The sequence below is a fragment of the Caloenas nicobarica genome, chromosome 1, assembly GCF_036013445.1.
Source record: "Caloenas nicobarica isolate bCalNic1 chromosome 1, bCalNic1.hap1, whole genome shotgun sequence".
NCBI classification, from domain to species: Eukaryota; Metazoa; Chordata; class Aves; order Columbiformes; family Columbidae; genus Caloenas; species Caloenas nicobarica.
Genome location: NC_088245.1, coordinates 60,732,423 through 60,755,929, shown reverse-complemented (window position 1 = coordinate 60,755,929; position 23,507 = coordinate 60,732,423). Strand labels below are relative to the sequence as shown.

Sequence of the window (23,507 nt, the reverse complement as noted above, 5' to 3'; positions counted from 1 at the left end):
TCTTGCTATGGCAAAGGTTTTTTTCAAAATAAAATTTAGCAAAGTGAGAAAATTAGGCATTTTTTGCTTGTTCCAGTCATTAAACATATAAGTACAACTGCCATCCAAGAAGCAGTTGTATTCTTGTAGACTGGCTTTCTCTCAGACTTGCTTGATTTTATTAATTTTTCAGGTCGGTCGAGCCATGCCTTTTTGGCATTTAATAGCAGCTAGGGGGTTTTCCTGACAGCCTTCTATACATCGATTTTTATATTTTTTTTCCATATGAAATTGGAGGCAATATGTGTTAGGTAGCCATCACTTATATATTGCTAAATCTCTAGAAAATTTTAAAAATACTGGTAGGTTTACAACAATCCATGTATGCTATACCCCTCCTAGAAGATGTAGCATTTTCATTGTGACCGATTATTTTTTTTTTAGGATTAATTCTTAAAAACCTTAGGTGTTTTACGGACTCTTGATTTTAGTAAACCTAGTTGCTGGATGCCTTTGTACACCCTGGGCACTTGCAATGGAGCCCTTCCCTGGTTCTGAGCAGGGCTGCAGGCACAGTGTCTCCAGGCCTCTGTGCCACCACCTTCACAGAATCACAGAATGGTTGGGGTTGGAAGGGGCCTCTGGAGATCATCTAGTCCAACCCACCTGCTAAAGCAGGTTCACCAGAGCAGATCGCACAGGAACGTGTCCAGGCGGGTGTTGAATGTCTCCAGAGGAGGAGATTCCACAGCCTCTCTGGGCAGCCTGTTCCAGGGCTCTGGCACTCTGAAAGAAGTTTCTCCTCATATTCAGATGGAACCTCCTGTGCTTCAGTCTGTGCCCATTGCCCATCACCCTGTCGCTGGGCACCACTGAAAGGAGTCTGGTCCCGTCCTCTTGACACCCACCCTTGAGATATTTGTAAACATTGATAAGATCCCCTCTCAGCTTCTCTTCTCCAGGCTGAACAGACCCAGCTCTCTCAGTCTCTCCTCATATGAAAGATGCTCTAGGCCCCTCATCATCTTTGTAGCCTGCTGCTGGACTCCCTCCAGTAATTCCTTGTCCTAATACTGAGGAACCCGGTGCCTACCATACCATGGCCTGGGGCAGTTGCTGCTGTGGTGTTGTCCTCCTGGCCTAACACCAGCACATAGTGTTGTCAGAGCAGACTCTCAGGAATAATGGCCTGCAGTGTGGGAATCTCCTCTTCCCCTCTCCCCCTGCCGCTTTGGGTGTAGCTTTTGGTTAACGGCAGGGGATCCAGTGATGTGTGTGCACAGAGGTTGGTGACGAGTAGGCACTGACTCAGCTGCCCTGATCAACACGCTCGGAGTGCCAACAGTATTGTAAGTAAGAACAGTCAACAGGGTTTGAGCAGCTCCTGGAGAAAGCTATATTGTTGTTATGAGGATAAATATTGTGGGGGAGCCACTTGCTATGCTGGAGAGGAATCCAGGGAAAGGGCACTGGAGACACCCAGCATCTCTCTCTCTGGCTGGCTGCAAGGGAGACTTCCCATTTTTCCTCTCCTTCTTTTTGTTTTTATTTCTTCCTGCAAACAACTTGCACTACTGGAGTTATTTTTAGTTACTGAGTCCATTAATAAATCTTTGTGCATGTGAACCTCTTTCAACATCCCTTGTGCAACTACCTATTATTCTTAAAGACTTGCAGATTTGCAGCACCCCATTCCTCCACCACCTTTTCTTTTTTCTTGTTTACTGATTTGCTCATTAAATAATGCAGGTGAGGTTACAGCCAAGATGCGTGAAACTATTTGTTATGTAGGGGGCTATTTTTATAAATGAAGGGCAAAGGGATAGTTATGACCATGTAGTACTCTGGTATTCTGTTTTTAGTAACAGTTCAGGCTGCTGTTGTAAGAAGGACTTGGATTAAGTTTAGTAGCAGTATGCAAACAGCTGAGTGTTTGTTGTTGTGGTTTTGCTTTGTTTTCTCTTGTGGTGTGCTGCTTTTTTTTTTTTTTTTTTTTAGAGCGACAAGGTACTTGTAGTTTTAGTTAAGACTTGAGTATGTTATAGTTTATTCTGGAGTTGAATAGTATTGAGGTGAAAACTTAAAGGTGCAGTTTGGTTTTCTGAATTATGTATCATTGAGTATATTATATGGTATTGAACTACTGTAAGCAAAATGTAATTAGGATGTGAACATGCATGGATTACCCAAAAATGCACCAAATGTTGAAGGTCTGATAATCTTTGTTGGATTGTTCCTCGCAATACCCTTTTTCTATTTTAAAATTATCTGGTTCACCTCAGAAAATAAATGTTTCTTTATAATTTCTTGCAGATTCCTGCTTCAATGTCTTGAGGATCTTGATGCCAATCTACGGAAACTGAATTCACGTTTGTTTGTTATTCGTGGACAGCCAGCAGATGTTTTCCCCAGACTTTTTAAGGTAAGTGCCACCTTGCGGTTGTTTCTATCCATAAACATGATACACAGTACAAGAAATATTTAGTTTATTTCAGTGCAAGTTGTTATCTAGGCAAATACTTAACTATCCTTGTAGTTTCTCTTTAAGATTGTTTTTGTTAGATTTGGGGTTTTGCCCTCTGTGCTTATCACTAACTGAGCTGGGTTGCTCTTAGATGTTACAGTTTTTCATTTCTTTCTTTTCAGAAATGGAACTGATTCTAATGGTTTGAGTGCAGGCATTGTGTGTTACTGAATTTTCTTTTCCAGATTCCCTTTGAAATACTGAAATGCAATTCTGTGCATATGATTCCAGGTTCAAAGTCTTATTGGTAAAAGCAATGTTTTATTTAGGCTAAATATCTGTTGTGGTTGCTTTTTGGTTATTAGAAGTGGCTTACTAAGCTTTTTTCTGGTACTAGCCTTGGTAAGAGCATAGAGCAGGTAAAAAGCAATTTTAGTGGGAAAGGGTCTTATTACTGAGCAAATTAAAGCTGTGAGACACTGTTACTGTATTATTTTGTCTTGCATGAATAATAATGTATTTGAGGTAACAGTACTCCAATAGGATAGTAAAAATTAATACTGCAGGTTCATTTTAAAAGTTTTTATGGAATGACTAGATTGAGGTGACTGAGATGAGCAAGACGTCCCAAGTCTTCAAAACCAAGCTGAAAACTCAACTAGAACTCACATTTCCATCTTCATTCTTGTGCTTTAATTGTGAAATGCTAACTGGATGGTACTCTGATGGGTCCTTTCTTGATTTCCCCTCAGTGAAGAATTTCCTGCAGGAGTACCATGGCACTGGTTGCTTCTTGCAGTCCCCCAGATATTCAGCCTTGTTATGTCTGCCTGACATATTTCGTTTAATTGCATTTGAATAGGGGCAAAGATATTGCTGTTGTGTGTGTTGCCTTCTGGATTTGAGTGACCTGTGACAAGTTTTCTTAAATACTAAAGTAGTTACTTTGGCAGCGCCTGTTCGGATCTTGCTACTAGGCTGATCTTTCGATGCCTAACAGCATTGGAGCACCACATTTTCAGAAGATTAGTTTTTGTGCTGAGAAAGTAATGAAAATAACTTGTAATATAGATAGTGTACAGCTATCAAAAAAGAACATTCACATCTGTCTATGTCGTCTTGTTCCTCAAATTACCAAAAAGTATCTTTTTAATATATTTGTCTAGTGAGGGGTTTCTCAGGACATTCTCTGTCCTCGAACAAATAGGGAGCATTGTGGAAGCTCCTGAGGACTACTTCTGCTTTTGGCTGAAGACAACCTGGAACATGCATCTGTGTCATATTGTTAATATCACAGTCTCTTTTGCCAGAGCGGTAGCTATCCGTCAGGCACTTGCAGTGCAGTGAAGGGCATATAACTCTGAATGAAGCTTTTTGGATCATCCTCATTAAATGTCTCAAACGTGAGCAATGATCCTGACCCTGAAGAACACATGTAGATGTCTTTTGGCTGGGAGAAGATAACTTTAAGTAAATAATGGTAGGAGGTAGTGGAACTTCTGCAGAACCTCATGTCAGGATCCCTATCACAGATGTCAGCATCCGTGGATTTTCTGGGGATGAATATTTCACAGCTGTTTCTTGGTAGGACTCTCCTTTTCACGGGCTAAAGGACAATTCCTTCAAAAAGCAGAGCACAGATCTATCTTTCAGAGGACCTTTAGGCTCTTCATTCTTATATGTGTGTATGTATATATATATATGATTGTTTGCTTTCCTCTTTCCAGTCCTTCAGAGCAGCTTTGCTTCCCTTAAGACACTTAATTCAATGTCACATGTTTTTAGCAGTCCTAGCTAACAGTGCTGCTGATAGCAGCAATAGGCTGTCATCCTTTGGAGCAGTGCATAGAGGCAGAGTATTTTTTACCAGTGGACTTTGCAGGTCTTTGCAATTTTTTTTTAAGTAACTCGGCTTCCACCAGACTACAGAGATGCAACTTCCGTTAGTAGCAGGCACCCATTTGGCTGCTTGGTTAACTTGAACCAGTCAAGTTTTGCTCGGTTCTTGCATCATTCTTTTCTATTTGTCCTGGTCTGCTCTGTATCTCTAGCTCTTTGGGACTGGCTTGATAAAGAAAATAGAATTGGAACAACCTGTAATTCTTTAAATGCATCAGTGTTGCTAAAATCATCCAGCATTATATGCAAAATTATTTGTGTCCATGCATATTCTAAGTGCCTAACTCATGGTGATGTGATCTGGGTGTAGTCACATCACGTAGCACTTACTCAGTTCCCCGGCTCCCTTGGGGACATGGCTCTGGCTCTTGGACACGTTTTTTATGGTTTTCTTTTCAATATGCCAGAGGAAATAAAGATTTAGAAAAATAACTGCTGCAACTTGTCAGACAGTGGTTTTACATTATGAAATGGGAAAGAAATGTTGTATGAGGGTGTAGGAGGTTGCTTAAGGATTCAGGGCCTGCTGGGCCAGTCTTGGCAGACTTAATGATGCAAGGAGCCAAACAATCTTTCAAAGAGTCAGCAATGCTTGGAATTGCCTGTCCTCGGGCTTGTAGCTGAGCTTCATCTAGGAGAGAGCTAGAGCTCAGAAACGCAACTGCACCCAAGGTGAACAGCATGGAGTGACCCATGTCTCTGTAAATCTAGTTCTCTGAAATAGTCTGACTGGTGTGCCTAAATCAACTGATTAAGGTTCTGAGGGATTAGAAGGGTATTTCTGAGTTTGATTGGCAGGATGGCTTTCTAGGATCATTCTGTGCATATTTCACCTTCCTAGTTTTGTACTATTGTAGAACCTTTGGCCATTAGTTGATCCATTTCTTCACTTCTTTTCCCAATGTTAGTGTTGGCCTCAGTGACAGCATCTGTGACATAAAGGACAGTAGACTTGGAGGCATCCTCTTTAGGATACTTTTTTTTTTTTTTAATTGAGAATTTGAAGATCATCCATTCTGGTGGGTGAGGGAAAGTGATTTGGAAAAGGGAAGGAAAGTGTATGTTGGTTTGAGGGGAGAGGAGGTATTTTGTTCCCTCTGTCCTCCCTCCTCCCCCCAAACTAGAGTTGCGGTGTTAAAGCTGACAGGCATATGTGAAAAGCTTTTCTGCAGAGCAAGATACTGCTGCTGATTAATGTCCAGAGCTTAATGATGGTGACAATAAGGTGAAGTGTTTATGCGTAAGAATTGGGGAAGGCAAACAAGGCAGATGTCCTGGTGGGAGTCTATTATAGACCACCCAACCAGGATGAAGAGCCAGATGAAATATTCTGTAAGAAGCTGGGAGAAGTCTCATGATCGCTAGCCCTTGTTCTCATGGGGACTTCAACTTACCAGATGTCTGGAAATACAACACAGCAGAGAGGAAACAGTCTAGGAGGTTCGTGGAGTGTGTGGATGACAACTTTCTGACACAGCTGGTCAATAAGCCAACTTGAGAAGGTGCTCCACTGGACCTGTTGTTTGCAAACAGAGAAGGACTTGTGAGTGTGGTGGTTGGAGGTCATCTTGGGAATAAAAATCATGAAATGATAACAGTTTTTGATTCTTGGAGAAGTAAGGAGGGGGGTCAGCAGAACTGCTACCTTGGACTGCTGGAGGACAGACTTTGGCCTGTTTAGAGGGCTGGTTGGCAGAGTCCCTTGGGAGGCAGTGGTGAAGGGCAAAGGAGTCCAGGAAGGCTGGTTGCTCTTCAGGAAGGAAATCTTAGAGGTGCAGGAGCAGGCCAGCCCTGTGTGCTGAAAGACGAGCCGGTGGGGAAGAAGACCGGCCTCAACAGAGAGCTTCAGCTGGAACTCAGGAATAAAATGAGAGTTTATGACCTTTGCAAGAAGGGGCAGGCTACTCAGGAGGAATATAAGGACATAGAGAGATTATGTAGGGAGACAATTACAAGGGCCAAAGCCCAACTAGAGCTTAATTTGGCTACTGCCATAAAAGACAATAAAAAAATGTTGCTATAAATACATGAGCAACAAAAGGAGGGCTAAGAAGAATCTCCATCCTTTATTGGATGTGGGGGGGGAACACAGTGACAGGATGAGGGAAAGGCTGAGGTATTAAATGCTGCCTTTGCCTCAGTCTTTTATAGTAAGACCAGTTGTGCTCTAGGTACCCAGCCCCCTGAGCAGGAGACAGTGATGGGGAGCAGAATGAAGCTCCAATAATCCAAGGGGAAATGGTTAGTGAGCTGCTACACCACTTGGACTCCCACAAGTCTATGGGGCCAGATGGGATACACCCAAGGGTTCTGAGGGAGCTGATGGAAGCGATCACTGAGCCACTTTGCATAATTTATCAGCAGTCCTGGCTGACTGGGGAGGTCCCAGTTGACTGGAACTTGGTAAATGTGACACCCGTCTGCAAGAAGAGCTGGAAGAGAGAATCTGGGGAATTACAGGCCTGTCAGTCTGACCTTGGTGCCGGGGAAGGCTACAGAGCAGATCACCTTGAGTGCCATCATGTGGCATGTATAGGGCAGCCAAGTGATCACTCCCAGTCAGCACGGGTTTGTGAAAGGCAGGTCCTGCTTGACCAACCTGATCTCCTTGTATGACAAGGTGACCCGTTAGTGGATGAGGGAAAGGCTGTGTAAAGACTACTTTAGTAAAGTAGATTTTAGTAAAGCCTTTGACACTGTTTCCCATAGCATTCTCTTGGAGAAACTGCCTGCTCAGGGCTTGGACAGGTGTACTCTTCACTGGTTGAAGAACTGGCTGGGTGGCCAGGCCTAAAGAGTCGTCGTGAACGGAGCCAAATCCAGCTGGCAGCCGATCACGAGTGGTGTTCCCCAGGGCTCAGTATTGGGGCCAGTTCTGTTTAATCTCTTTATCAATGATCTGGATGAGAGGATTGAGTGCACCCTTAGTAAGTTTGCAGACAACACTAAGTTGGGAGGGAGTGTTGATCTGCTGGAGGGTAGGAAGGCCCTACAGAGGTATCTGGACCAGCTGGATCATTGAGCTGAGGCCAGTTGTATGAGGTTCAACAAGGCCAAGTGCCGGGTCCTGCACTTGGGTCACAACAACCCCAGGCAGCGCTACAGGCTCTGGGAAGAGCGGCTGGAAAGCTGCCCATGGAAAAGGATCTGGGGGTGTTGATTGACAACTGGCTGAACATGAGCCAGCAGTGTGCCCAGGTGGCCAAAAAGGCCAACAGCATCCTGGCTTGTATCAGAAACAGTGTAGCCAGCAGGACTAGGGACATGACTGTTCCCCGTATTCGGCACTGGTGAGACCCCACCTTGAATCCTGTGTTCAGTTTTGGGCCCCTCACTACAGGAAAGACGTTGAGGTGCTGGAGGGAGTTCAGAGAAGGGTGATGAGGTTGGTGAGGGATCTGGAGCACAAGTCGTTTGGGAAGTGGCTGAGGGAACTGGGGCTGTCCAGCCTGGAGAAAAGGAGGCTGAGGGGAGACCTTATCACTGTCTACAACTACCTGAAAGGAGGTTGTAGCATGGAGGGTGTTGGTCTCTTCCCTCAAGTAACAAGTGATAGGATGAGAGGAAATGGCCTCAAGTTGCACCAGGGAGGTTTAGATTGGGTATTAGGAAAAAGTTCTTCAAGAAAAGGGTTGTCAGGCATTGGAACAGGCTGCCCAGGGATCCCTGGAGGTATTCAAAAGACCCAGTAGATACAGTGCTTAGGGACATGTTTTAGTGGTGAACTTGACAGTGCTAAGTTAACAGTTGGAGTAGATTATCTTAAAAGTCTTTTCCAACCTTTCCTATGATTTTTCCCTTCTGTTGTGTCTCTTAAGGTATATGGATCCTAAAGTTAAAGCTGAATTTTCAAAACTTGCACAGAAGTTGTTCCATTACTGTGTGTACCCACAGAAATGGGACAGATAAATAGAGGTGCTTTTATGCTCAATTCTCACTTAGATGCCAAAACATTGGACTTTATTTTTGTGAGTCTGGGTGTTTAAATGTATCTTGGGCCTTTGTGTACCTCTAACAACTATCTGCAGACAACAGCTGCTGTTCCAGCAGACAAAAGTCTCTGTCTTTCTCATTTTCCTTTCCCTCACCCTACATCAAGCAGCTGACTTACAGGAGGACAACATTTTTGTGTTGTGTTGCAGGAATGGAATATTACAAAGCTTTCTATTGAATATGATTCTGAACCATTCGGGAAGGAAAGAGATGCAGCGATTAAGAAGTTGGCTAGTGAAGCTGGAGTGGAGGTCATTGTTCGAATTTCCCATACATTATATGACCTAGACAAGTAAGTTGCCATTACCTCTGAATTTTAAATTTTTTTTTTGAAGTATGAATTTATTGTAGTATTTGGTAAGATATTGTGCACTACTTTCTACACAGAGCAGTTCATAGTTAGGAAGGCTGCAAACTTGTTTTATGTTTCTCTTTTATCCATTCAAATTTTATTTCATACAGAGCAGAACTTTGCAACTCCAAAAAACGGTACATAACTGTATCTGAACTACAGTTTCGATTTGAGGTTCTTTTGAAAATAATGATCATGTTAATTATATTTTACAATGAAGTTACGCAAACATGCCTGTAACTTCTCCCTAATAAGATTTGTTGTTGTTCAGTTGTTTTGTTAATTTTTTTGCCCTTATTTCACTTGTTGTGCACAAGTTAGCAGAAAGTCCTTTATTTTTCCAGAACTGTTTCATATCAGTTATATCCAGTAAGTAGTTAGGGTTTGATATTGCTGCATTGCCTTACTTAATGTCTTGTTTATATTTTTCCACACATCTATTTAAATGGATTAGTATTAGCTCCCTATTATAGAAACATAATCCCCAAACTATTCAAATGTATGACTTCGCTTCTCTGAACATTGAGTCATTAATCGTGGTAGATGCCTGGTTTTTTTCTGTTACAAGCCAATGTATGAGAGGAAGCTGGATGTGTGGGAGGAAATTGAAAGGGAATTATTTACTGTTTTGAAATCAATATCTAGAGGTTTTTTTAAATTCTAAATTGAAAATTCCTTTTCTTCCATCCCTGCCCAAGCACACCCCCACAAATGAACAGTTGGCTCAATCTACCACTTCAGAAATTATTTCTTTGAAGTTTTCCTGTTTCTGAGATTTTTAGATATGCTTAAGGTGACAATGCAAAATATGGAAACTGTGTGTTTTTACAACAGTCACTGTGTATTAATTAGAGCTTAGTTCTTCCCCAAATTAAGACAGTTGTAATAATGAATGCTGTTCTCAACACCAGAGTACAAAAATAGGGGTTTGGGGTTTTTTAGTGCAAATAGCATAGTCTTGTAGGTGACCTGGGTGTATCCTTATGTAGCTACGATCTTTCATTTGCTTTGCTGAGCTGTATTTTAATTTGTCTTGAGCTGTCCATATTCATTACTTGCTTGTTCTTGAGGGGCTTTCCTTAACTCAGGAATGAAGAATAATTGATCTGGTTATAAACAGTTAACTTGTATGTCTCCCTAGTGGGGAAGAAAAAAGATGTAAAACTGTAGTTCAAAGTGTCTGGATTACCATGTATACCCGTGATTTTATATAACATGCCAGAAGCACATAAAAAGCTATTTCTATGTATATTTTATTTTTAAAAATCATTGTTATATACTATTATCTGACACACTCCTCTCTTTTTTTTTTTTTTTAATCCAGAATAATAGAATTAAATGGAGGACAGCCTCCTCTTACTTATAAGCGATACCAGACCCTAATTAGTAGAATGGAACCACTGGAGATGCCAGTGGAGACTATAACCCCAGAAGTAATGGAAAAATGTACTACTCCAGTTTCTGATGACCATGATGAGAAATACGGTGTCCCATCACTTGAAGAGTTAGGTATGTTTGAAGATTGCTTTGACATTTTGGAACAAATAAGATGTAATCTTCCACTAAAAGCATAATACTCAAAATAACCATGAGAGAGGTTCTACTTATGGTTAATTGTTAAACTGATGCCAAGTACAATATACAAAAGGAACAAAAAAGGATAATCAACTCCGTAAACTTTAGTTGTGTGTTTTTGGGGTTTTTTTGGGAGGTCAGATTGATCAAACTATCCTAAGTACTGTTTGGTTTCTTGAAATACAGCATAGCCATTTTCCCATGGTACCAAAAAATCATTAAGCTACTAATAGTCTTTGATACTTAATTTTGTATTAAATGCATTTAGTATCTTTGTGCTTCAGGTCATTAATCTGCCATTATACAAGTTAATTAAAAAAAACCCTCTTGTCTTGCAGTGCCAAAAAAAGATAATAGGGCAAATAATTATTTTAGAAGCTTTTTTTAAAAAAAATCTTAAGTTTCTGTAAATTTAATTTTAAGGAATTGTATCAAGCTGTTGTCCTGTGAATCCCTTCCCTCTCTTCTGTTCTGCCCCTACCAAGTACAAACAAATGTGGTATAACCTCCAAATTGCTAGCAAAAGGGTCTGGACAGATTTTGGCTAAACTCTGGCTGTTCTGTGTAATCCTACATTTATACAGTAGTAGTAATTACATTTACACAGTCCTAAAATTACATTCAACCCTTTGAAGGGAACCACGAGGCTTATGTGGCCCCCAGTGAAAACGAGTTTGACACCCCTGTTCTAGTCTGTTTGAACTCTCATACAAAGAGAGAATCTCACTATATGGTGGTTAAGCTATAGGAAGACAAGTTATCTCATGCACCTGGTGAACAATCTTGGGGGAGGTGCGGGAGTGTGGAAGAAATCTTGTTACTTTAGCTGCAAAAGATGAAGGGATGTGTTTAGCATCAAATTGACAATAATCCCATCTGTTATTTAAGTCAAGGTCAATGAGACCTAGGAATGTTCTGAAGACAGCACTCATGCTTTTAACTTGATGGAAGAAGTTTTTAGACTTCCTGTAAACTACAATATCAATTGTTGCTTCTTAGTAGTAATTAAAAAAAAAATAATAAAAAGGTTGTGGTTTTGGGACAGCCCACATAGTACAGAGCTGAGAACTTGAAAATAATTTGAAAAATGATAGAGTGGTCACTTTGTGCAAAAAAACAGAGGAAGTGGAATTGAAGTAAGAGCACTCAGCATATAAAACTTACAAAGTAATGTAAATGTGAAAGTAAAAAAAAAAAATCTATTTTGGTGCAAGTTAGAGGTATTGAATGTGCTTTAATATTTGGTTGCATACTGTTTTAAAACCTGTACTTTGCTAGGTATCCAATTTAGAGTTATTCTCAAGATATTATAAAATGTAGTCAAGGATCAATGTGCTAGAATTCTGTTGCCCTACAGCATAAGCAAACAAGAAATTTCCTTCTTTCAATTTGTTTTTTTCAGGTTTTGACACAGATGGCTTGCCTTCTGCAGTATGGCCAGGGGGAGAAACAGAAGCTCTCACACGATTGGAAAGACATTTAGAACGAAAGGTATGTTTCAAATCATAGCAAGTATGACACATCCGAGAAAGACAGTTGTGTTTTGCAGTGGAATGTAAAAGGAATTGGGCAAGTCATTTTAAAAAAGAAATCAAAAACACGAACTGAAGGCCTCGATGTAATTATATAAATCAAGTTGCTGGGTTTTAGTTTTAAAAGATGATAGCAGGTTGTCTTCTAATTTGAATTTTAGAGAAAATCTGTTATACTATTTTTCTATTCAAACTTTTTTCTTTGGAGGTAATTTTACTTGAAACATACTTTTTATAATTTTGAAGGGGAGTTGCTCTAAAAGTTAACGTATTGCTAGTTGTCTAGGTTTCCTCTGTATTTAAAATAGAGGGATAGGTAGTTCTGGAAGACAGATAATGCCTTCTGCATGGAGGTGAATTATCTTCTAGAAATTTCTGCTGATTCACAAGGAACCCCTAGATATCATAGGTAACATGATCATGTGTCCAGTGTCTGGATTCAGTTATAGACAGTGTGTGATTCTTACCTTTATGTTTACAAATTGCTACCCAGTCTGTAGTCTGATATTACTGTGTGGTTTTGGGTTTTTTTCAGGCTTGGGTAGCAAACTTTGAAAGACCACGAATGAATGCGAATTCCCTTCTGGCAAGTCCTACAGGGCTTAGTCCCTACCTCCGCTTTGGCTGTTTGTCCTGTCGTCTCTTTTATTTCAAGTTAACGGATCTGTACAAAAAGGTATGATTTCTATCTAGTCAGCTACACATTCTTAGATGCCATGATTTTTCCCTTCTCCTAATAAAATGTTTTCCTTTAATGATGATTTTCAGGTAAAAAAGAACAGCGCCCCTCCCCTCTCCCTCTATGGCCAGCTGTTATGGCGTGAATTTTTCTACACAGAGGCAACTAACAATCCACGGTTTGATAAAATGGAGGGGAATCCTATCTGTGTTCAAATTCCCTGGGATAAGAATCCTGAGGCTTTGGCCAAGTGGGCAGAAGGCAGGACAGGTTTTCCTTGGATTGATGCAATTATGACACAGCTTCGTCAGGAAGGTTGGATTCACCATTTAGCCCGGCATGCTGTAGCATGCTTTTTGACTCGAGGTGACCTCTGGATTAGCTGGGAAGAAGGAGTGAAGGTATTGTTTCTTATTCATGAATTTCTTAAAGTGCCTGTTAGAGTTTCAGGTAGTCGTTCTAGAATTGTTGCTACTGTGTGCTGTAAGTTGAACTTTAAACCTTAAACTACAACCAAAATTAAATCAGTTCTGATAAGTCAGTGGTGCTGAAGTTTTGCCTATTGAATACCCCGTTTTATTGGAATATTAGTGTTTCTTGCAGTCGGAATAGGTCTGAAATTCTTTTACATTTGAAATTTCTTCCTAAATATTTGCAAATAAACATTAGTTACTCTTATAGTTGAAATTTTTTTCCAATCATAGTGTATGAACAGTTTCTATTCACACCTCGTGTCTGCTTTCCTGCGAAGGAAAAACACCACAGCAGTTAGAGGGGAAAAAACTAAAAGCTGAGAGTGTCCTTTCAGCAGTTTCTGTCCCTTTGCCCAATGCTAGAAGTGTGAGTATGGGCAACACGATCTAGCTGAAGTTTCAGTGCAATTAATTTCTGTGCAAGGATCCAAGAGATGCTGAAGTTCAAATTGCAAATGTCAGTCTTTTGAAGAAAAGAATGGAATCATCTAATCTCAGCCTTTGAATCAGTTTTACATTTTTAGAAGGGTAGCACATCTTTTACTGAGCAAAGATAATCTATTAAAAGCAGGTTTTTGGTTTTGAAATCTAAAAAAAAAATTTACTTCCCATCAGGATTGTGATCTCATATGTACATGATCTTACAGAATTTCACCTTTTTAAACAAATCAGTTGTAAACAAACACCTTTCATTTAAAAAACCAAAATTGTCTTGGTTACACAGCAACATAAGCTGCTTTAGGAATTTTCCTTTTGCAGTTCATAAAGACATCGGAGATGCGCATACGTAAGTAACTCAGCCAAATGACAAGGCTGTATATTGCAGATAAATGCCAACTTGTTCTAACTTTTGAAATAATCTGGATATACGAGGGGCCGGACTTGTGCAGTGGAAGGATGTTTCATTCACATGTCCGTAGCAAGCAAAAGTTAATCTGGCCTTCCATGGCGATGTTATTTCCAAAGTCTTATTCCATGGCAGCATCTAGTGGAACATTTGTGTGCTAACACTTAATGTTCATCTAAAGATCTTGTCACATTATTAGTCACTTTCTATTTAAAATGTTTTCTAGAACTTTTTAAAGATAAGACTTATTTTTTGAAAACAAACTGTTTTTCCCAAATAGTTGCAGATATTTAGACAAAAATAGTTTTGTAACACTTATTTGGAATATACTGTAGAATGAATGCCTGATTTAATATATGTAGGGACCGAGATATCCTTGTTGAATGGTATTACCTTATTTAGACTTTATATTGGAATAATATTAGTTGAAGTTGGGTGGCAATAGTAAGATGTTAAGTTTTAGTGTCTTAGCATGAAGAAAGATGATGGTTTGTTTGGAACATTTGGAGATGATGCAAGTTTGAAAGGAAAATCAGAACTTGCAAAAATAGGTATTAAATGAGTATCTGTTTTGAAAATTACTTCTCAGTGCACTTTTTTAATAAAAGGTACTTGAATGTGCTCCTTCAAAGAATAAGGCTTCTCTGTATTTCTTGTTAGCCTGCATTGCTAGCAATCTGACTGAACAGTGAAACTTCTTTTTAGACAAGTTAGCATTGTCCATGTTGATAATTAAAAAACAATCAATGCTGGTAACTTGAATGTTTCACAACTATTGAGTTCCAGATTTAAATTAAAACACTCAATCTTCCACTTCCTCCTGGGTTATTTTTAATGTAATAGAGGTACAAATTATCAGAGAAGACTCTTTTTTTTTTTGTATTCGGACCAGAGTTCATTATCCGTCCCACCATTTTCAGCATGTTTGTTCATATACCTCCAGGAATTTAAGTGTGCATCCTCAAAACTGTGACTTACTAGATTAACTATTGGCCTTCAGGAATGCAACTCCTGAGTGTTTGCACTACGCTGAAACTCTTGAATTCTACTCTTGGGACTCCTTGCATAGTGAAAGGTTCTGCACAAGTTGAGATATTCAGACCGACAACTTGAGTTTGAAGTGTGCTTTGTATATTCTCTGTTTTCTGGAAGTTTGCAAAGGTTACCCAGGTGTCATGTGCTGAAGCAACTCTTCTGAAATCAATACATGCCGCTTGCGAGCAGCCAGGCTCCGGCCGCCTTGGAGGATTTATTTCTTAAGGACGTGTTTCTGCAAGAATGTGTAACTTTTTGCTCGTAGTTTTCTGAGATGTCTACAAGTTTTTTTTTTACAGGATAAAAGCCAAACAGGCTATCGCACTTTTGTTCTTGAGTTTGTCATTTAGGTAAGTATTTGCAATTGTGTACTGAGCGTTCTGTGAATGTTGCCACATGAGAAAGAGTCTTGCTACATTGAAGAGCTGGGTTTCCTCTGCTGAAATCAAAAACTATGAACAATTCCTGAAAAGTGCCTTGAATATGTGCCACATTCAGACTAACTTGTTGCTCTAATATCTCAAGGTCTTTGAAGAGCTCTTACTTGATGCAGATTGGAGTGTGAATGCTGGAAGCTGGATGTGGCTGTCCTGTAGTTCCTTCTTTCAGCAGTTTTTTCACTGCTACTGTCCAGTGGGTTTTGGCAGAAGAACTGACCCAAATGGGGATTATATCAGGTAACTCAACTCAGAAATTGTAGCGATTTATGGATATTCCTTAAACTGTCAAGTGGCTTTATACCTAGAATGACCTTTTTATATTTGTTTTTCAAGACGTTATTTGCCAGTACTTAGAGGCTTCCCTGCAAAATACATCTATGATCCTTGGAATGCCCCAGAGAGCGTCCAGAAGGCTGCAAAATGTATTATAGGAGTTAATTATCCCAAACCAATGGTAAATCATGCAGAGGCAAGCCGTCTGAATATTGAGAGGATGAAACAAATCTACCAGCAGCTTTCACGATACAGAGGACTGGGTATGGTTATGGAATATTGGCTTTATTTATTTGAAAACCTCTCTCACCTTCTAGCAACTGGTGATTTTTGTCCTGTAGCAGTGGTCATCAGGTGTGAGCTCAGTGTGGGGACCAGGTGTGTGTATCTAAATAAATGAAAATATTAGATGTAACCAAGAAAGGGAAGAAAGAGCTTGAGTGGGGTGTCTCTTTCCAAATCTTACCTGGAAATATTTTTCTGTGGGTTTTTGGAAGGTGGTGGGGTTTTGTTTTTGTTTTTGTTTTTTGGTAAACTGGATCTTCTGTGCATTCTGATGATCTTGTACAGATAGGTTTCAATACCAGTGATTAGAAAATTAATGTGGTTCAACCACACTGTATTTGCGTTTGCAAATGCTGTTTGCTCAAATCAAGACCAGTGCAGCCTCTGGTAGCATTTTTTTCTAGTTAGGAAACACTGTCCCCTTTGCTCAGAGGTAAACGATGTGCACTTATATTGCTCAGGAAGGTGTAAGCAGTCAGTATGTTCAGATATTGGATACAGAATATGGATGCATTGCGCTTCAGTGCAACATAGCATATACGTGTAACTAATGAATATTGGAGAAGCTATGCAGAATATTATGTAGAAAATGCCTGTTAAGTAATTGTGAACTAAAATTACTTGGCAAGATCCCAGAAGTAGGCAAGATAGAGAGATGTTCTACTGTTATAAAGGTAAACCACTCAAGGTGAGGGTGGAGAATTTGCTGTCATTTGGGAAAAGTATGCTACACTTAATTTTTTTTTTTCCTGTCTGTCTTTATGTCTATATATTCTATTTTGTTGCTTAGGTCTTCTTGCAACAGTGCCTTCTAATCCAAATGGAAATGGAAATGGTGGCCTAATGGGCTATTCACCAGGTGAAAGCATTTCTGGTTGTGGTAGTACAGGAGGTCAGTCAAATTCTTTCAATGCATAGAGTTATTGGAACTGAAGCACACAAACTTCCTTTATAACGCCACTGGCATTATATATTCTAAAAAACAGTTGCTTTCAGTGCAAATGACATTTTCAAATTTATAAAGACATCTTTAGATTTTTTTAAAATCTCAGACATGTAAGAATTGTCTAACCTGTTTTTCTCCCCTGAAAATTACTTATTAACATGGATCAAACAGTTTGATTTCAAAAGCATTTGAATATGATTTTCTTCTAGAAGCCTACCAGCATCCTGATATTTGTAATAAGGCGTGATTTGTGAATTTTCAAGTCAGAACTGCTAATTTGCAAAGTTTTCTAATGTTATTAGATTTACTGGAATTTAATTCTACCGTAATGTCAGCAACATTATGGTGGACAGTCACTGAGAGAACTTAATATAGAATTTATCGTACAGTTCTGATGAAAATTACTTTAGACTACTGATATTCTTATTGTAACATACAAAGACTAGCATTAACTAGTTACTGAAAAAGAACAGTATTAACATTTTGTAAATCCACAGTGCATCAACATCTTGAATACTATGTACACCTTGGACTGTTTATACCTTGTAAAGGGATGATACATCAGAACTGGAAATTTACTGGCTTTGTGTTGTTCTTAGGCTTTAGTCAAGGTTAGAAGCAGATTGTGGAGGAAGATGAGCCTTATTGTTCTTGGCTAGTACAGTTCTTCTTGAAGAGTTAAAGTCTAGACTCCTTAGACCTGGGTGCTTGATCTTTTATTGAAGTTCAGAGATTTAGAATACAAGAAGTGCTTAGTTTGAAAAAAATAACATTATGTGCACTCTTTTCTCCTTAAAGTATGTACATATATACTTAAATGTATACATGTACATACACTTTTCACATTGGAAACATATCCATTTTATAGGCGGTTACTGTGTATTTATCTGAATTTGCAAGTGTGTGTTTGGAATCACAAAAGTATTAGAGCTTTGGATCTGTTCTGAGGTGGTTAATAAAAAAAAAAAAAGCCACAATCAGTCTGCCTCTCGAAGAGCAGAAAAAAACCCTCAATGTTTAAAATTCCAGAACTGGAATTGGACCTTCTGTTATGTTTAAGTGTTTTTTCCTGCCTCTCCAGGAGCTCAGCTGGGAACTGGTGATGGTCATACAGTTGTTCAGCCGTGTGCCCTGGGAGACTCACATACAGGAGCAAGTGGAATTCAGCAGCAAGGTATAATGGCAATGCCTGTCTGTAGAGGATCTCCAAATCCTTGCACGTATGGAAAAACAGACAAAACATCAAAATAACGAGGATAGATTTTTTTTTTGGTGACAGCTGCTGTTTATGACTTGAACTGGCCTTATTTCTGGTCTTGAAACATAAAAATTATTCCTTAGAGTGAATTTGCTTGTCTTGTCGCTTTTATTTCTAAAATGCTCATCTGGAACAGTATTTGTATATTTTGAGTGGGAGGGATCACAAGCGTGAACAAATTAATAAACATTATCCTAGATTACTTCAAATGAAAGAAACTGAAGGAAAGGAGTTCACTTTGTGTATTTGATAGGAAAATTTGTGTGTTTTCTTTTCCCCGATTTCAGTAACACTCTTTCCATATATAATAAACTTCCACAGTTTTGTGTGGATGTTCTCATATGGCAGAGGCAAACTTTTGTTATTTACTTTGCAGAAACTTAAGATGTGGTTTGTAACAGACCAAAGTTGCAATCAAATTTAGCACGCCTGTTTCTTTCTTTGCAGTATTAACAGAGGTGGTGTGTTTACTGATCATGAAAGACTCTAATCTGTGTTTTGTTTAAGCATCCAGAACATAACCGGAACACCACAACTGTCCAGAATAAGAAACCTTGCAACTGCTTTTGCTGATTTGCGCTGTTTATGCAGGGCGCTCCATGTCAAGGTTGCCAGCGAATAGTTTGCGTGCACAAGAAGATAGTTTGCATCTTTCTTTAAGTTAACTTGCATTTTTTTAACAGCTTAGTTACGCTAAGGATTCACTATTATGTCTGTAACAGAATAATAAGAAGGATGGGGAGACTGGGCAGAACAAATGGTAAAATTATAACAACTTAGTGTTTGGATATATAAACATTCTGCTCATTGCAAATATCATGCATAAATATGCACACACTTAATATTGTTCACTGTGCATAATAAGTGCATATATATTTAACTGCTGTAGACTGCCACAAGGCTTTTTTTTGTGTAAGAACTTTTCTGCATTCAGGATGGTTTCTGGCAGGATTTTTTTCTCGATGATAGAAAATAAATCAATTTGCTCCTTTTTGTTATTGTAAAGAATGTAATCGTACACTTGCTTGCAATTCTAAATTTTGTTTATTATGATAAATATCTACTATATCTGAACAGGTTACTGTCAAGCAAGTAGTATCTTACACTATGCTCATGGAGACAATCAGCAATTGCACTTATTGCAAGCAGGTAATTTAAATAACAAAAAAATCCAAATGCTTTTCCTGAATATATAAAGGTGCCATAGAGTCTTAATGTAAATACTGGTTTTAAATTAGCAGGACGAACAGCCCTTGGTACTGGCATTAGTGCAGGGAAACGCCCAAATCCAGAAGAAGAAACTCAGAGTGTTGGACCAAAAGTCCAGCGACAGAGCACAAATTAATCTGGTAAGATCTGAGACACCTTAAAGTTATCCTGTTAATGTGTAAAGTCCTGTACAGATTTTGTGTCCATGATGGCACCTATGTCACTGCAATGCAAAGGATCTGAAATTATTGCTCTAAATACTTCAGTTTCAGGTACTGTACAAACAAACAATGCAAAATCCTGGCTCTAGAGAGCTTATGAAGTATGAGATAGGAAGCGGTTATAAAAAATAGAACCAGACTAAAGATTATCACAGATTGAAGTGTTAATGAAAGGGAGATAGATAAACTGTGTTTACATGTACATTAGCAGAGCTGCTTACGTAGCTTCAGTTACTTTCTGCTCCTGCATCTCACCTTAAGTTGTGCCAGCAGCGCTGTTTGTGTCAATGTATGGTGACCCGAATCAGAAAACTAACACAGCTTACAAGGAAAGGCTCAGGGCCTGGATTAGAGCTGGAGACATAAGTGGACAAAGCAGAACATGTTTTAGAGAGAGACTGCAGAAAACCTGCAAAATGCTGATGTAGTTATTGCATGCAAAGATGTAGGGATGAGAAAGATTTTAAGACTTGTATTTGTCGTTGGTCTGTAACGTAAGTAGGATGCTCTGATTGCCAAAGTTTGTCAAGAAAAGCTGTGGTAAAAAGTATTTGAATTTGGAGGAGGAAACATTGCTTAGATACACACGAACAGGTGTGAGAATGTGTAGAGAGAAGCAGTAAACTGGAGAAAGATTTTTGTTTTGTGTGAAATCATCAACAGAGAGAAGATAACTGGATTTTGTGTTTTGGGTAAAGTTACTTCAGAAAAGGATAGAGAAAAGAGAAGGCCAAAGATGTTATGCCCCTTCCCCCAGTGGGCTTGATTTGAGAGGAATAAGGGAGGTGACCTGAAAGACAAGTTAAAGAGTAATTATTTAGGAGGAAAGCAAAAGAATGGAGGGCTGTCTGATACAAAAGGGGACAAGATTTGAAGGCTAGGAGTGTGGCTACGTAGACTAAAGGTGGTTGACGTATCATTCCATCCTTTTACCAAAAAAAGTTAAGAGTTGATCATTATGGAATTTAAAGAATAAGTAAGAATAATGCATAAGTGAAATAATAGCACATGAAGAGACTTCAATGGAATCGGAAAACAGGGATTCCAGACAGCAAGTATAGAAGATGCACTCAGCATCTCTAGAAAGAAAAAGGGAAATTCAATCCACTTCATTTGGATTTGACAGCGAGTTCTAATTTTGCTTATGTGGTGTCAGCATGTTGACAAAGTTATTGCGGTGCATTATGAACAATTGTGTTGTACTGATTTGACTCAGTGAAGAAATACAGTGTTGTTTCCATAATGCCTGTCACTCAGAGAAGCGAGCGGAGACTTTAGGAACTGATCCATCTGCTGTTTTCTCACATACTGGAAGCACCATAAACTGCACTTCTGTGTTCTCAGACTCAGATAGGCCTGAGTGGAACATGATTCCGACAGAGTCCGTGTTTCAGTAGCTGTCTAATCCTTAGTATGTGTAGATTCATTCAGCATCCGTGTGTTGTATTGCAGCGTTCCTTAGGTGCTCATGTCTGTGTAGAAGTGCCTGTAGACTGAGCGTCTGGTTCCTGTCTAAGCTCTCTTTCAATTGAGAGACAGGTTGGAGGGGATTAGAGTTTGGCAGAGAAGACCAATTTTGTTAGGGGTGTTCAAAGCATGCTGCAAAAGCATTATAGTCAAATACAAAAATCAGCCAGGATCATACTCAAAAACACTGTTGGCAAAGGGATGTGTACTTTATAAACAGCACTAAAATACAGATAATATTTGATTTCTCTTTCCTTTTTTCTTTTTTTCCTCTTCCCCTTTTGGCCTCAAAGGAGTAAGAAATAAGAATTCTGAGTATTTGGGCCAGTACAAATGGGGACAGGGCTTCCTGTACTGAGAAGGGGGGAAAGAATATTGGTCCCTTGGATTATTTCTGCCTTGTTTGAAGATGCATGACAAACTGCTTAATTTTTTCTTTTTTTTCTTGCAGCATTATTAGAAGAGGAGATGCTACTCAAAGAACACACAGGACAAAATTCCTGCTACTCTGTATTGGAACTACAGTGTTGTGAGAGTACTTGTACTAAAATGGCATAGTTTTTCATAAATTATTTTCAATTGTTCTCATTTGTTGTAAACAAGTCCAATTTTTGGAATGCATTATTTCTAACTGGCATTTCTATGGTTTTTAACTTTTTAATGACTCTTTCACAAAGGGCAAATTGAGTTTTGTATATACAGTATTTGGTGAAGAATTTGCTAAATTAATGTAAATATAAACAGTCATGATTAGTGATAGACCCATCAATATATTTTTGATAATCTTTCATGTATATGGTAGTAGGAAAAGCTGTAGCGATGATAAGTAAAATGGAAGGATATAGAGGGTTTCGAAGTTTTTAAATTGTTGTTATTTTTAGATTTGAGAACTTGACCTCTATGATCAACTTCATGTTTTCATAATGTAAGTGCTTAGGACTGTGTTTAATCAAATACAGTAGAGTTGTAACCTTTATTAATCGCATCTGTACATGTCATATGCCAATTTTTCGTCAAGTTGTAAAATTTTCATGTATATGTCCAGTCCTTGTATTTCCCAGTTGCCTTGTTCAGTAATAATGTACCTTGTTAATAAAAGAAAATTGTATATACAGATACATATGTCTGTCTTATGTACCAGAGCAGTAGCGTACACAAATTTTCAAACACAACTGTTTCTAGAAAAAAAAAGGGAGCTGTAATTTTTAGACTTAATCTGGAAGTCATGAACAGTGAACTATATTACCTTTCACTTCAAGTTTCATTATACTAAAGCAAAACACTATCTGAATTATTCAGGGTGTTTTGTTGAAATTGCATGCAGGTGTGCTTGCCATTAAATGTTTTTCACCAATGTATTTATTAAGTGTTTCTTCAAAATCTGGGCTGTGTTTTTTGCTGTAATTGCAATTTGCTTGATAGTCTGGGGGTCTTTTCTGCACTGCAGCTAATTTGCTGCTCTTTGAGGATGTTGATGCCTGAAAATGCACTGGGTTTGCTGACTACTCAGTCAATACTACCTTAAATGTTTAGAGAAGTTTTATCTAAATGTTTTCTCAGACCATTAAGGTCTCTCAAGAAACAGCCTGTCTTGCTACATTTTGCATATAACTAGGTCATTTACCTACCTGAGTGGGTGCACAAATCAATTCTCTCGTGGGAGGAGTTAATTATCATGTTCTTAGCATCACATGAGTGGCTTCCAGTCATGGGGCACTGCTGTGTGTTGGCTGAAAATTCAGACCAGATTTATGGGTTGACAACACAGGCAGCAGAGCTCTTGTGTGGAATACACTGCCATGGTTCTGCCTGTTCTTAGATTTTTAGATGATGGTAATTAATGTAAATATCTCTGCATACTGATTTGGATATGATAGCAAAATCAAAAGTACTGCTAAGAAAATACAGGCAGCGTGCTAACTGTCCTGAGGCAGAGAATCTTTGCCTGATCTTGAAGAAAAGAGAAATCATACCATCTAAATGAAATATTCCACCCGGCTTTCCTGAATTGAATAGGCTATGAAACTGCCACAGAGAAACTTCATCAAGGTAAGAACAAATGCTTAAAAATCGCTTTTCTCCCAACCAGTCTGGAAGTTCAATAGGTGAAAGAAGAAATTTCCCAAGGAGTTAATTTCTATGGTAAATTAATTCCCCTTCCTTAAATGCTAAAAGGAGGATTCCTCTTCTTGGTGCAGGCAAGTCCTTAGATTAGCAAAGGAATATCTGTAGTGAAGATGCTGTTTCACTTGTGTGCTGGCGTGTGAGTTCTGGTGTCAGGACTGCTGTGGAAGAAAAGATCTGTAAGTTAGGTCAGTGTGGGAGAGGGGAGAAGTTGCCTTCTGAGCAACAGCAACTTCATAAAAGCCCTTTGCTTCATATGCTTCCCTCCCACTAGTACAGGGTGTTGCAAAGAGAGGGATGCAATTTCAAAGCGAAGTGATTTCAACTTAGGTCCATCTTTTTGAAACACCCTTTACTTGCTGTGACCACAAAACCAAATAAAAATGGCTGAGGCTTTGGCTGCACAGTAAAATTGACCAAAACCATTGTAACATGCAAAGGTTTTCTCCCCCTGTA

The 23,507-nt window shown here is 39.0% G+C and overlaps 1 protein-coding gene across 3 annotated transcripts in view; it reads left to right on the top strand.

Annotated features, from left to right (window-relative positions):
* Positions 1-22,041, top strand: part of CRY1 (cryptochrome circadian regulator 1) — a 41,276-nt gene extending 19,235 nt beyond the window's left edge. Inside the window, exons 2-14 of one of the 3 annotated variants that reach the window (XM_065643406.1) lie at positions 2,293-2,401; positions 8,485-8,627; positions 10,012-10,196; positions 11,665-11,753; positions 12,330-12,470; positions 12,563-12,874; positions 15,354-15,505; positions 15,602-15,804; positions 16,617-16,685; positions 17,854-17,946; positions 19,108-19,179; positions 19,269-19,379; positions 21,379-22,041. In XM_065643406.1, the coding sequence (XP_065499478.1) occupies positions 2,293-2,401; positions 8,485-8,627; positions 10,012-10,196; positions 11,665-11,753; positions 12,330-12,470; positions 12,563-12,874; positions 15,354-15,505; positions 15,602-15,804; positions 16,617-16,685; positions 17,854-17,946; positions 19,108-19,179; positions 19,269-19,375 (1,675 nt within the window). In that variant the 3' untranslated portion in view covers positions 19,376-19,379; positions 21,379-22,041. Of the gene's footprint in view, positions 1-2,292; positions 2,402-8,484; positions 8,628-10,011; positions 10,197-11,664; positions 11,754-12,329; positions 12,471-12,562; positions 12,875-15,353; positions 15,506-15,601; positions 15,805-16,616; positions 16,719-17,853; positions 17,947-19,107; positions 19,180-19,268; positions 19,380-21,378 lie in introns of all 3 variants that reach the window. The other 2 variants (XM_065643324.1, XM_065643237.1) reach the window with 2 other exon arrangements.
* Positions 22,042-23,507: the final 1,466 nt, after the last annotated feature.